The 14,060-nt window shown below is 46.7% G+C and overlaps 1 protein-coding gene across 1 annotated transcript in view; it reads right to left on the reverse strand.

Moving 5' to 3' along the window:
• Positions 1–801: 801 nt before the first annotated feature.
• Positions 802–14,060, reverse strand: part of LOC118086731 (B-cell receptor CD22-like) — a 50,504-nt gene continuing 37,245 nt past the window's right edge. Inside the window, exons 15-22 of the mRNA XM_060276440.1 lie at positions 12,646–12,906; positions 11,785–12,045; positions 10,746–11,006; positions 10,006–10,105; positions 9,026–9,089; positions 7,063–7,220; positions 6,337–6,409; positions 802–2,536 (exon numbers count right to left, since the gene is read on the reverse strand). Of these exons, the coding sequence (XP_060132423.1) occupies positions 2,372–2,536; positions 6,337–6,409; positions 7,063–7,220; positions 9,026–9,089; positions 10,006–10,105; positions 10,746–11,006; positions 11,785–12,045; positions 12,646–12,906 (1,343 nt within the window). The 3' untranslated portion in view covers positions 802–2,371. The remainder of the gene's footprint in view (positions 2,537–6,336; positions 6,410–7,062; positions 7,221–9,025; positions 9,090–10,005; positions 10,106–10,745; positions 11,007–11,784; positions 12,046–12,645; positions 12,907–14,060) is intronic.

Below are 14,060 nucleotides of genomic sequence, written 5' to 3' on the forward strand. Positions count from 1 at the left end.
AGGCGTTTATTGATATTACGTACATTTGCGGTGGACCTGTCCACTAGCCTTGACATTTTAGAACAAAATGAATGGGGTTATTGAGATATGATACCTGGATTCAAGCTGTTCTGGGAACCATTAGTATTTCCACCATGTGATACAAAGGATATATAAGCGGACTGCCATAAACTTCTTTCAGATACAATCAGTGCTGCTAGGAGAAAGTTTTGCAAAACATTGGAGACAACTGTTTGTTCAATCAATAGATTCAAAAGCAAACTCCATGGATACACTTACATGTCAAAACTGATGGATTACATCTGAGTGACAGAAGGAAGGCAAGGCTGTAGCAATACCATTCAGAACTAGATGTCTTGTCACTGACGATATAGGGCTCATAAGTCCACAAATGTGACTACAAGCTTAGTAATGGCTGTGGCTCAGCGAGAGTATATATGCTTGGTTGGTATGCAGGATCTCTTCAGTACATTTGTATCCTTTGGCCCAAGGAGGACAAATGACCAGTAGTTTAATCATTTATTGATAAAGTGCACACTTAATGTAGCTCCTAAGGGGCACAGAACACAGACACACAGTTTTGGCAACTAAATAGCTGGCATCCCCACCCCAGGCTTGTGCCCCGAACTAGGCTGTTGGTGCAATGGTGTAACCATGCGCCCCTTCAGATTTAAGTACCCCTTGCCTGATAGGGCATGCACAAGCAACTTGCAACCTACACATGATTCCTGCCTCTTCCAGCCCTCCTGATCCTTGGAGACTGTGGGGAAGGGAGCAGTAGGGATTTGGGCCCCCCCCTGTCCCTCAGCAACAGTCTTCTCCTCCACTTCTGACACATCCTGTGCCTCCTACCTCATCTCCAACTGCTCAGACTCTCCCTCTTCCTCCAGCCCTAGTTCATGCCTCTTGGGTGGCACAAAAGCCCATATATCACCCATCCCTTCCCCTGGGTCAGCCTCTGGCCCTCTTGCCTCTGCAAGAAGCTCCTGGCAGTATAGGTGAATGTGTCAGTTTTGGTTTCTCTCAGTTTCTCATTCTTTCCAAGCTCAGTTCTTCACATTTCTACATCAGTCCTCGTGAAAATTCATAACCCATTTTAGTGTGAATCTCCCCCAATATGCACATATTTTTCTGCAATTTTGCCTAATGCACATTTTGCAAAACAACTTCCATTTATATACATTTTCCCATGTTGTTTTCCTAATAGATGCGCACACACACACACACACGCACACACACGGGTGGTCCACTGTGGTCTTTCTCTCAAGGTCTCAAGGTCTTTTTTTGCAGCCCTCAGCAACATTTGATGTTCCTCCACAGCCCTTGCACTGCAAGGCACAGGGCTTTGGGAAGGAGGCACAAGGGCTCTGGTGGGGTCCTAGAGTCCTCCCACCTCCTTCCCAAAGCCAGCACCTTGCTTGCCCAGTTTTGGGAAGGTAGAATGAGGGCTGACAGGGGGTCACATGTTGGCCTTGTCCCCCCCCCCCTTGTGCACGACAAGGCTGTGTGTGGCCCACAGGTTTCATGTCAAAGTACCCTTGTGGCCTACTTGATATGAAAAGTTGGGACACACACAAAGAGATATATATGCCCACTTTGCATATACCTCTTTATACACATTGCATGGTTGGAGAACTGCATTGCAAAATTTGCAGAAGTGAGAATTTTGAGGGACAACTGTGTTTCGGTTTGTGTGCGGCTTTGGGAAATGAGAATTCTTTTAAGTTTACCGTAAAACGTGATCTGAATCAAATATCTTCCTCATCCCCTTCAAGGCACAGGAGGACCCCACCCAGCTTGGGAATCCCTGAACCGAATGCAACCATAGCTGAGTGGAAGGATCCACGCAGAGGTTTGATCTGTGACATGTCCAGTTCAAAGGATCAGGCAGCAGATGATAGGAAAGACCTCTGGGCCTGCAGAGCTCCTTCTAGCCAAGATGGATGATACCAGACTGGATGAATGAATGGTCTCACCTGGAATATACAGAGAGCAGTTTTCTATGTTGCAAGTATGGATTGACTTGTTGGAAGGAAGGAAGGAAGGAAGGAAGGAAGGAAGGAAGGAAGGAAGGAAGGAAGGAATAGCAGATCTTTCCCATATGATTTGATGGGAAAGACAAGACTTGGGGATACTGATCTCGATCACCAATGAAATGTGTTGAAAGGTGGAGCACTGTGCTGGCAGTGATGCACCATATCTATCTAAACCTCAGCCTTGCTTGTCTCCCAGTACAGCCAGATCATATGCACTACCCGCTCAAGTTCTGCTGCATTTGATTGCAAAGAGAAAGCTATAATACAGGCCCAGCCTCAACACAGAGGGGAAAGAGTCTAGGAGTAGTTCCTGATCTCTGCTAGTTTCAAGAGGATCAGTGCTTCAAGGATGCATACTGGATGCTCTCCTCCGATTCAGAGTCTGTTTCAAAGTCTACATAGGTGGGGTGAGGCCGTGGGCCCAGGTTCACCAAAGACGAGTAATGCAGCTCCTCTTCGCTCTTGTTCACCACGTTCTCGTAGTCAGGTTTGGTGTCTCCCTAAAGCAGAAGGAGATACAAGTTTAGGGGAAAGAGTGTAGCTTAGTGGTGGAGCAGAGGGTCTACTCTAAAGGCAAAAGGTCTCAGATACAACCTCTGGCATCACACAGGGCTGAGAAAGAACCCTGGCTTCAAATTCCAGAGAGCTGCCACCAGTAGACCATGGGTAGGCAATGCGGTACCCTCCAGATGTAATTAAACTCCAACTCCCATCAGCCCAAGCATGCAGGACCATTGGTCAGGGATGATGGGAGCTGTAGTCCAACAACATCCAGAAGGCATTCAGCTGGGGAAGACTGCCCTACCATGTTAGAGAGACCCAGGGTGACAATGAAATGAAATTCCAAAGAATGTCAATAAATGCCCATTTTTCAAAATGCAATATTTGGATTGAGTTGTATGTGGGGATCTCAAAATGTTTGATTGGATGACTGACCGACTGACTGACTGACGGACTGACTGAATTATTATGTAAACTGGAGTACATTTCATTGCATGTCATCTACCAACTTTAATACATCAATTGTTGGCTGGTATATTGCAGAAGCAAAACTGGTGGAGGCTGCATAGCAACTGTCCTGTGAGATGCTGTCAAATAGTGACCTCTATTGCACAGCTGAGGAACCTGTAGTCCTTCAGATTTTCTTGGACTCAATTTTCTCCCATCATCCTTGACCATTGGGTGTTCTGGCTGGGGTTGATGGGACCCGGAGTCCAACAACCTCTGCATCCTTGCTCTAATACTTATACAGACTATTTTAAATGGTCAAATATTAGCTGCTGCTAGATTATAGCTGTTAAATCATGCCTAATATCAAACAGTGTCCGCTGCTGCATGTTTGCATTGTCAGGTACTATCTTCTGCATGCCAGATGCTGTCAGAATCCCAACAGCTGCAGAGAATGTCCATTATCAAAATATGTAGAGAAGAAATGCTGAAAACAAGGGTGCTGTTTGTTTTATCTTTGCAGCGCACACATAGCAAGCTGCCTTCTGCTGAGTCAGATCATTGGTCCATTTAGTTCAGTGTTGTCTGCAACTCCTGTCTTTCCAGGGTTTCAGACTAAGAATCCTCCCCAGCCCTCCCTGGCCCTTCATCAAAGCTCAGTAGCATATAATCTGCCTTGCATGGCAGGTTCAATTCCCAGCATCCCCAGGGCTGGAAGAGACTCCTGTCCGAAATCCTGGGGAGCTTCTACCAATCAGAGTAGACAATACAGAGCTAAAAAGGCCAGTGGTCTGGCTAGGTTTAAGGCAGCTTCCACCCAAAGCTTTTGATATTTAGTAGGAAACCACCTACACATTTTTTAGGGTGCTCACTTCAAAATTAAGGACTAACAGCTTGGGGTTTTTTGTTTGTTTGTTTGTTTGTTTTTTGTTTCTCATGACACTTCATCTGCTCTCCCACCCTGCCAAGCTACAACTGGTATCCCTATGCAGTTGATAAAACTTTCACATTTTTGATTTAGTGATTAGGCTTCCTGGATGCAACAAAGCATCCTTCATCACCTCTGTGCCCTCCAGACATCATTGGACTGTAACTCCCACCAGCCCCAGCCAGAATGGCTAACAATCGGGGCGGTGGGAGTTGTAGCTTCATTAGAAGTGCCAATTAATACAGATCTAGGTTTGTTCTCCCCCCGCATCTTTAGGACAGGTCTTCTGCATGCCCCAACACTTTTATTAAAAAGTTGCTTGACCAGACCTCAAGAGATTTCTCTCTCCTCTCTCTCGTCTCACCACTATGGCAAGGAAAACCTCCTTTACCTATTGAATTTCTGCTTCTCATGCAGATAGCAGAAGGCACTGGCATACTGTAATGATAAAAAAAAGCACAGCTAGGAGGAGATGATGTTGACAGTACAGATCCCTGGGGCCGTGTTACGCTCTGCAGAGATTCTATCTGGGTCTTTCAAAGGAAACACATGCTCATCTTTTTTAGAAAAATGGTTTTCACTTCAAGGGTGACGATTTCTTGTAAATTGCCAACAAGGGGGTAGGACAGCATAAGAAACCGGAAGCTGAATCAGGACAGCATGGCCCTGTGCATTAGCAAGCCTGATGATATGAGATTCAAAGCAAATGAAAATTAAAAAATAAATGGTACCCGCTCAGTTCAGTTTTCACTTGTCCTAAAACAGGGGTCCCCAGACTACGGCCCGGGGGCCGGATGTGGCCCAATTGGCCTGCCAATCCGGCCCGCGAGGACCCCCGCCGCCCCCCGCTGCCGCCCGCTCTTACGGCGCGCGGCGCGGCAGCGCTCTTCCGGGTTGGGAAAAAAGCGCCAAAAATCCTTTGTGCGCATGCGTATGGGCCTCTCCCGACCCGGAAGAGGTCATTTCTGGTGCACTTCCGGGTCGGGGGAGGCCCATACGCATGCGCACAACGGATTTTCGGCGCTTTTTCCACCCTGGAAGCGTGCCGCCGCGCCAGTAAGCGCCCGTGCGCATGCACACGGGCGCACACTCCCCCGCCCTCCGGCCCGCTGCGCGATCGGCGCGGTGGGAACCGGCCCAAACGCCGGTAAATCTAGGGACCCCTGTCCTAAAACAAATGCCATGAGCAACAAATAACTATGAAGGCAGTTCATTATCTATCCAGAAGTGGATTCCCTGGGGAGGTTAGGGGTGGTTTACCTTTCTCTGGTGGTTGTGGCAGTAGCTGAGCTAATTCTGGCAACCTTTAAAGGTATCTGGAATTTTATTTTGCCAGATTCAGGCAAGGTCCATAAAAAAAAAACCTTCTCAAGTTGCTTTTCAAAAACATAAGGTGGAATTAAACCTGACTTTTTCATGACTCCAAAGGAGGGTGCTACTAAGGCGACTTCCCTAATCTGATGTTCTCCAGCTGCTTTGGACTACAACTCCCATCATTCCTAGTCAGCATAGCCAATCATCAGGCATGATGGAAGTTTTAGTCCAAAACAGGTGGAGGGTACCCAAGGGTACCAGGTTGGGGGAAATTGTTCTGTTCTTCTCACCACACACCTATTCTACAGCTGACCACAAAGTTGAGGAAAATATTCTAGTGACAGCTTGAATTCCCTGTACTAAACTGAAAGCCGTAATTCTCTCTCTCTTTTTAATATATATTTTGTATTTAATTTTCTGTTTTACAATTTAAAATACACATTTTACACCCTTGAGATATCCATGACTTCCATTCTTCTCTTTCCATGGTTCATTTTAAATATAATAAATCCCTGCACATTTTACAAAAACTATACCAATCGGTGTTCCGTTATTGCATCCATCAAAACTTATTCACACTGTTGAACTTATCTTAATGCTGACAGTGTTTTCAGTTGTACACAGTTATTTCCCATATATTCAATAAACGTTTATTGAAAGCCACAATTCTCTGTGATGCTTTAAAAGAGGCAGACATGTTGCTTTTAAACCTGTATCTCTACAGTGTGAGTCAAACTGCCGTTTGCAGTCTGAATGACAACCAAATTTAGTGCAATACCTGAAACATTGGTCATGCTTGTGCTGGGACCAGACCCCTTTGAAGCCCCTACCTCCACCTCGCATGGACCAAACCTCACAGCATTTTGGAGTTATGTGGAACCCCTTGAGAGAACACCCTCTGTGATCCTCTTTCCCTCAGTAAGTCTACCTCCTCCCCGCAGCAACTCCAGGGTTCTCTGGTCAGTGGAGAACCTGCTAGGATGTGGGCCCCTGGCATACGTCCAACCATATGTCCAGGCATGCCAGCCATAGGAGATCATGGGCTACAATACTGGGGAAGCCAGGTCATTCACACATCCCATGGGATTCTGTCTTACAATGAAGATGTACCTTTGTGTGGAGCTCGGGTTTCTTTACCACACTGTAGATCACGGCATCATCCAAAGGCTGTGGTGCTTTGACACTGTAAAGAATTGAAGATTCCAGTTAGAAAAGCATTTGGAGTGTGGAAGAGGAATTTAGTGCTTAGGCTGCCTGAATGCAATATAGCAGCCTTTGTCAACTTTGTGCCCTCCACAACTCCCATCATCCCCAGCCAGCATGGCCAATGGTGAAGGATGATTGGAGTTGTAATCTACATCCAGGATGCACCATGTTGTAGTAGATTGTTGGTTTTCAGTGGGTGGGTCCCCTACTAACTTTATACATTCTCCCATACACAGGAGATGAGCAACAGAAGTACCAGATGCAAAGAACAACCGGGGCTGCTGAATCTTTAATCATCATGCAAACAATGTGGTTTCAGGATGGGTGGGGACATTCTACCCACCCACCACATGAGAAGCTGTACCAACTGAAATCCCCTCTTCTTCACCAGTGATGAACTCACAGGAGCTCTGGTGACCTCCTATGTATCTGGTCCATCCTAGGGAAGGAAGGAGATGAAAAAATATGGGCACAGGCAGCGTATAGGAAGGGCCTATTCAGTGGTGGCTCCTTGCATGTGGAAATCCCTTCCTACTGCACCCATCACTTGTCCAACTCCCCCTTCTTCCAAAAAAAGGCAAGGTATCTACCACAGTGTCCTGCAACCCTCTAGTCTGCTCCCCATCATACCTTGCATAAACAGTGCGTTCCTCAGACAAACTTGGAGGGAACCTGAGCGCCGCATAAGAAATGGAAGTTTCTGCGCCCTCGTTCAGGAATCCGATGGAGCCATCTGCTCCACTTTCTCTCAGCCTGTTGTTACCATTGCACAGTTTTTCTCCCTTGGCCTAAGAAACAAAGCAGTGTTTATTCTCTTGCCTAGGACATCATTTTCTCTGCAGCGACATAATATCCCACCTACCCACCCACCCCTCCATGCAAAGGATGACAATCTCCTGTGCCTTCTGAGAGGTGCACATGAGAGGGAGTATTTCACTGGGTGCCCCATGTGTCACTTGGGGCTGAGAAAAGCCAGCAGCTCCTGAAATTCTCTGCTGCTTTCCTACATAGCAGTTACATCAAGGGTGGGGAACCTGTAGCTCTCCTGATGTCTACGGAATCCAGCCCCCATCAGATAACTGGCCGTGCTGCTCCATCAACATCTAAAAGACCACAGGGTCTCCTCCTCCTGAAATAAAGTATATCCCTGTTGAATGGATAAATCAGGGGGGATGCACAACTGAATGCCAGTGGGGCATAGTGGCTACAGCAGCCTGCCCTAACATGATGCTCTCCAGATGTTTTGGACTACAGCTCCCATCATCCCTTACCATTGGCCAAACTAGCCAAGGCTGGCAGCTTGTAGTCCATAGCATCCAAAGGGTAACAGCTTGGGAAGACTAGGCATATATTGGACTCAGGGCCAAACTCCATGTTACATGCAATCTGTGGTTATATTAAGCCTGCTTGCTTCCTCTTGGTTTGTTTTAACTGTATATTGTGCTATGCATTTATTTACTCTCAAGATACTTTGTTTGTGGTGGCTGGTGTCCATTGGTACTGGGAGGGAGGGAGGGAGTAGGTGGAGACAGTAGCACAGTGGGGGGGGACAGGTGCGGTTACCCCAGGTGCAAAATTGTTAGGGGGCACAAAGTTTAAACACCTGGTGCTGCCTCAATACAGCTGCACATTTCCGTCGCTGGGCTCTGTTGAAAATGGCTTCTCCGTGCAAACCAGGAAGTGACCTCTCCAGACAATGGAATTGCTCTTCTTTTCTTTATTTTTGTGGCTGCAATCTCCTGGGTGGCACAGACGCCATTAAGCAGTTGAATGTGCATGTGCACTCCGTCCGTTTCCCCACCTTCCCCCTTCTGCACAGCCTTGGGCACTGGCAACCCATGCTACACCACTGGGTGGAGACAGACAGGGTGGATTGAGGGTAACTAAGAAGGCAGGTAGATGAGAGCTAAAGCGAAGGTTGGTGGGACAATGCCCTAATGGACCAGTCTCCACTGCAACTTGTGAAAGGTTACTCAGAAATGTGGTGAGGTAAACATATGAAATAAAATACAGCAGATGCATGAGAACAGAAGAAGAGACCAAAGGTCCATCTAGTCCAGCATGCTATCCTCACAGTAGCCAAACAAATGCTTATGGGAAACCCACAAGTAGACCCTGAGTGCAACAGCATTTTCCCCACCGGTGGTTCCTGGCAAGTGGCATTCAGAGCTACCCTGCCTCTGACTGTAAAGGTGGAACATAGTCATTGTGGCCAGTACCCAATGATAGCCTTATCTCCCACAAACGTGTCTAATTCTCTTTCAAAGCAAGGGGACAGCAACCAAGATTGGGCCCATGGCTAATGAATGAACCATTTCCACTGCACCACAGTCCCAATCACAAGGCTGGGGGAATGACTCCCAGAGGTTGCTACTTGCCACAAGGGAGAAGAAGCAACCACTGTCATCATACTTGGGACTATGGTGCAGCTTCATCTAATTTGTCCTATTAATTCATGCTGATCGTCATGACTGCCAGCAACATCTAGAGAGGTCATTGGCTGGTCACAGAAGCAGCCATGTCACTTGTTATTTGCAAACAGATTCAACACCCTCACTCTCCCACAATGTATCAGTGGAAAATAAAACTTAACCTTCTTCACAAAAAATGAGCCTGATCTCCGTGCCCTTCCAGTGCCAGGGTCTAATGTTTTCTTCCTGCAATGTAGAAAAGATACAGTTCTGTCCTGTTAGTCATTCATTGGGGCAGTTCACCAGAGGGCTACCACCACTTCCAAACCCCTTCACCAAACAGAAGGTGTGTGTGATTTATAAAAAGTTGATAGGCTGGATTTATACTGTCAGACCATTGATCAATCTCTTCTGCTACATATTTTGGAAACTGGTCTGTCTGTCTGTCTGTCTGTCTGTCTGTCTGTCTGTCTGTCTGTCTGTTCTCTACAGGTTTTGCCACCTGTCAAGCTATCATTGATACCGTAAATTCAGCATGAGAATTCCCAAGGTAGGGTAGTAGTTTTTGTCATTGTTGGGATGCCAAATGCCCTTTTGAATCAACATGGCAGACTGAAGTGGGACTTTGCTCATTTTTTGCCCACCTCCCAAGATTTCATCACCAAACTTAGCAAGAGTTGTCAAGAGGTGGGAGCAGGAGGTCTCATCAAAGTTTGGGTGCCGGGAGCCATTGTGAAGCAAGATAGCAGGCCAAAATGTGACTTTGTCTGATTTTGGGCATGACGGGCCCAAACTCATAGACTACACTATCCATTTAAAAAACACTTTTTGTTTTTACAAATTCCTGAGCAATTTACAGTTTGTTGTTGTTGTTGTTGTTTAGTCGTTTAGTCGTTTAGTCATGTCCAACTCTTCATGACCCCATGGACCATAGCACGTATGGTATTACATAGTATGTAATTTACAGTTACATACTGCTTATATGCTTATATGCCAAAATGGCTTCTAAGCAGTTTACAAGCATTAATCCGATTATAAAATCCATACATAATTAAAGGCACAATAATACAATCCCAGCAGAACAGGGAAGCCTAGCTCCTTCAGAAACATCGCCGGTTAATGACCTGGCTGGATCAAAGAGGCTCTGCCCAGAACTACTTACCATCTCTGCACCACATAGGACAGCAACCCCAGGAGGAAAACTGCAAATAGGACACTGCCCAGGCCAATCAGGGCACGCTTCAACACTGTAGCTCTGCTGTCTACATGACACAGAAAGGGAGAAAGCTTAGAATTTGCGACACCAGGCTGTAATGGTGAAGAGATTGTTGCCTGATCCCAAGCAGGCTTTTGTTCAGTTGCACATCAAAGTTCCACCAGGTTCCTCTCCTTCACATCCATCTGCCTTGCAAGCAGTGAGAAGGGCCTGAGCTCAGCTGCAGAACATTGGCTTTCCATGCAGAAGGTCCCAGGTTCAATCTCTGGCATCTCCAGGCAGGGCTGGGTATACTCACTTTCTGAACCCCCCCACCATCTAGTGCTCTGAGTGGCTGGGTTTGCTGCCATATTTATTTCCCACAATAACTCTGACACTACAGCAGATCTGTATGGATTAGCAGTGGGGAACCTCTGGTCCTGGGCTCATATACAACCCTCCAGAACTATCTGTCTAGCTCTCAAGACTCTCCTTTGCCCATGCTCCTTGGTCAGGTCAAAATACCCTCCCAAGATCACAAGCTGTTGGAAATGCATTGGCCATTAGCCACCCTTAGCAGAAATATCCATGGATTGTCCTTCCACAATAATTATCAACATACAATTCTTGACAAAGGATGGCCATGCAGCTACTAAAACAACATTTTGCAGGCTAGAATTCTTGACCTGCCCTTATTAACTACTCACAGGACACAGTGATGTCCATGGCTGCAGAGTCCTGCTCAGAGATGCCATTGGAAGTTTTGCAGTGATAGGATCCTGACTGGTCAACCTGGATTTTCTTCAGCTGAAGTGTCCTGGAAGTTTGCTGGAGCCTCTGTTCATTCCAGTACCATGTGTAAACATCAGCTGGTGGATACGCATCATTATCGCATCTCAGTGAGACACTCATTCCCTCAATGATCGCATCCTGGGTGCTCAGGAGTAAATGGACATTACGAGGCCCATCTGCCAAGAAGAAAGGCAGGGAAGATCCATTCAGCACAGCCTAGTATTTTTCTTAAGGCTCTCAGTACCACTCAGGGGTTGCTGGCGCCCTTCAGAGTTTGTAGGGCAGAAGGCAGAGAGACCAACAGTAGGTGAAGCCAGAGCCATTGAGAGGCAGGTCCAACTTTTAAACTTTTATTTTGTCCCCATCCTTTTTCCCTCCTGCATTCTAGAAAGGAAACAATGAGACTAAGGATAAATCGGACAGCACTGGTTCTAGTTAAAAGGCAAGTGTTGAAGACAAGATCTTGGAAGCTTGTCCTCAGCTAGAAGTAATGCTTGGAGGACAGACAGGGTGACATGCCAGTTGGCGGGGTGAGGATGCTGCCTCAGGTAGCAGAAGCTGCCTAAGCAGACCCCACCTGACCCACTGCCTCTATTCACAGGGGGGAAGTGGGGCTGGTATTGACCCCGATTTCAGGTGAAATCTCACTGAAATTGCACCAGATCTTGTGAAGCCCACTATATCTTGCATGGTTTCAGGCAAGATCTTGCCCCAAATCGGGGAGATCTCCCCTGAAATCAGCACGGATACAAGGGCTGCTTCTCCACCAGTGAAGGAAATGGCAAGGTGGGTGGTGGAGGCAGCAGTGCCAACGGCAAGGCAGAGTGGCACTTCCCATTTTGCCTCAAGCAGTGAGAATGGATGGGCCACCCCTGAGGACAGAGTAAGGGAATAAGATACTCGGGGTGGGGTCCTCATCAGCCATCTTCAGGAGTCTCTCCTTTCCATACTCACAACGGACATTCAGCTGAACTGGTGAGGACTTTGCTGAGCCTACTTGGTTGCTCGCTACACAATAGTAACTGCCAGAATGCTCAGGGGTCACTTTCAGGATGGCCACTGTAGAGTCCAGCTGCAGCTGCTGCCCTTCTTTGTACCATATGTAGGTGAGTTTCTGGGGGTTGGCTTCTCTCACTTCACATCTCAGCTTCACAGAGCTGCTTTCAGTGATCAGCCCCAGAGGTTCTTGCACAGCTTTCACGTCCTTGGGGCCAACTGCAGGAGGAGAGACCAAAGGCAATGTATCACATAAGGTGCTCCACCTGCCCTCGCACCTGAACACACATGCAAAACCCGCCACACACACACAACAATCACTGAATACAGATTCCTCTGCAGTAAATCTGTGATCAACCTCAATTTTCAGCTTGAAAAGCACATGCCTGCTGCACTCAACAGTCCTGCTTTTGGCACTCACCTTTTATTAAATTGTGCCAACAGTGGGTGCTCACCACTTGAGGAGCATCAGAAAAAAAATTCTCCAAAATCTTTCTGCCATAACAGGTCTGCCTGTGTAAGTTGCGACTAACAATGGCTCACAATTTCTGTGGGCAAGCATCCCGGCTTCGGTCATGTATAAGGCTGCCATCAATTTGGGATCAGTCTAGGCTAAGAGGCTCTATATATGCTAAAGAGTACATCATTCTCGTGATTTGGCTAAGTTATTTAAGTTCAACCTGCAATTCTCCAAACAGGTAGTGGAGCCACATAACCTGTGCAGATCAAGTTTGCGAAATGAGTGCACCTGCCTTCCCATAACCTCTCGCTCTGCTTAACTGGTACATGTGTTCCAGGTCTTCCAGTAGCATTACTTACAGAGTGTTGTCACAGAGATGGGTGTAGATGCTGTACAGCTGATGTCATTGCAAACTTCACATTGGTAAATGCTGACCTTTTCAGCTGATGCAGTAAAGGTGTACAGTTCCTGAGTAGAACTTATACGTTTCTCTGACTTGTACCATATATACCATTTGCGACTGGGGTTACTGCTGCCCACAGAGCAGTTCAGTGGGACAGTGTCTCCTTCTGTTATGGGCTGACGGCTATTAAGGGTAAGCTGGACATTCTTGGGAGCATCTGGAAAATCAGATCAATGCTTTTTTTTATTCCTGAGAAACATCATCCATGATGTGCATAGTGGGGAAATGGGCACAATAACCAGTCACACACATTCACCAAAATAGCAAAGAATGAGCATAAATACCTATACAAATACAAATGTTGCACATTGACCAGTTAATATTGATAATATCCAAGTTGTTTATGTGCACAGTTGCTGGTCATTTTCCAGAAGTATTTCATTTCTACATTTATACTCACTTTCCAAAAGTTAAGAGTTATATTCACAATAACATGGAAAAGGTTGCAGCTTACAGATTGTAGTTCAATCTCTGACATCTCCCATGATCTACTGGGAAGAGTTACTGTGCCCACTAGGCCTGGAATCCTGAGCTGTTTGTTTCTTTGAATAAAGAGTTAACTTCACTGACATCATGTGAGTTCTTACTGACCAGCTCCTGGCGCCTGCCCTAACAGAATCGCTTCCCAATTTCCCAGCCCCACTAGCATGATCAGCATCATTCAAATATCACTAGCAGAAGCATGGGAGCAGTCAACACACATGGGCTGCCAGTCTGCAGCACTGTGGATGCCCCCAAGTATAAATTATGTAGGAGCACATGAGCAAGAAATTGCTCATACTGAAAATGCAGTGGTAGGCCTTGCACATTCTGATTTACAGCCTTTAAAAGGAAGGGCCATAGCTCAGCGGTAGGGCATCTGCCTTGCGTGTGGAAGGTACTAGGTTCAATCCCCAGTATCTCCAAACAGGGTTTGGAGCCATGGCCAGTTTAGACAACAGAGAACTAGATGAGCCACCTCTGTTCTTAACTGGAGGATTCAATGGCCTTAATTCACTCTACAGTAGCCAGCAAAGGAGAATCTTCCCTTATACCCCTGCCCAGCATGAACTTGGAGAACATCAATAGAGGAAGGTTGGTGGTGCTCAACTCTCTCCATAGCTCTGGGTCTATGATGACCAACAAGTAGAGGATTCATCCTCCTCCCCAGCCAGCATGGTATCCAAGGGCTGTGCTCAAGCAGGATGGGGACAAAATTCATTCAAGGTGGCTGGTGCTACTATCCCTTGTAGAAATCAAGCAGAGCTGCTCATTTGTACAAACAGCCTTGCTTGACCTCTCATTGCATCCCAAGGTAAGAGCTTCAGGACA

Source organism: Zootoca vivipara, chromosome 6 (assembly GCF_963506605.1).
Source record: "Zootoca vivipara chromosome 6, rZooViv1.1, whole genome shotgun sequence".
Classification (NCBI taxonomy): Eukaryota; Metazoa; Chordata; class Lepidosauria; order Squamata; family Lacertidae; genus Zootoca; species Zootoca vivipara.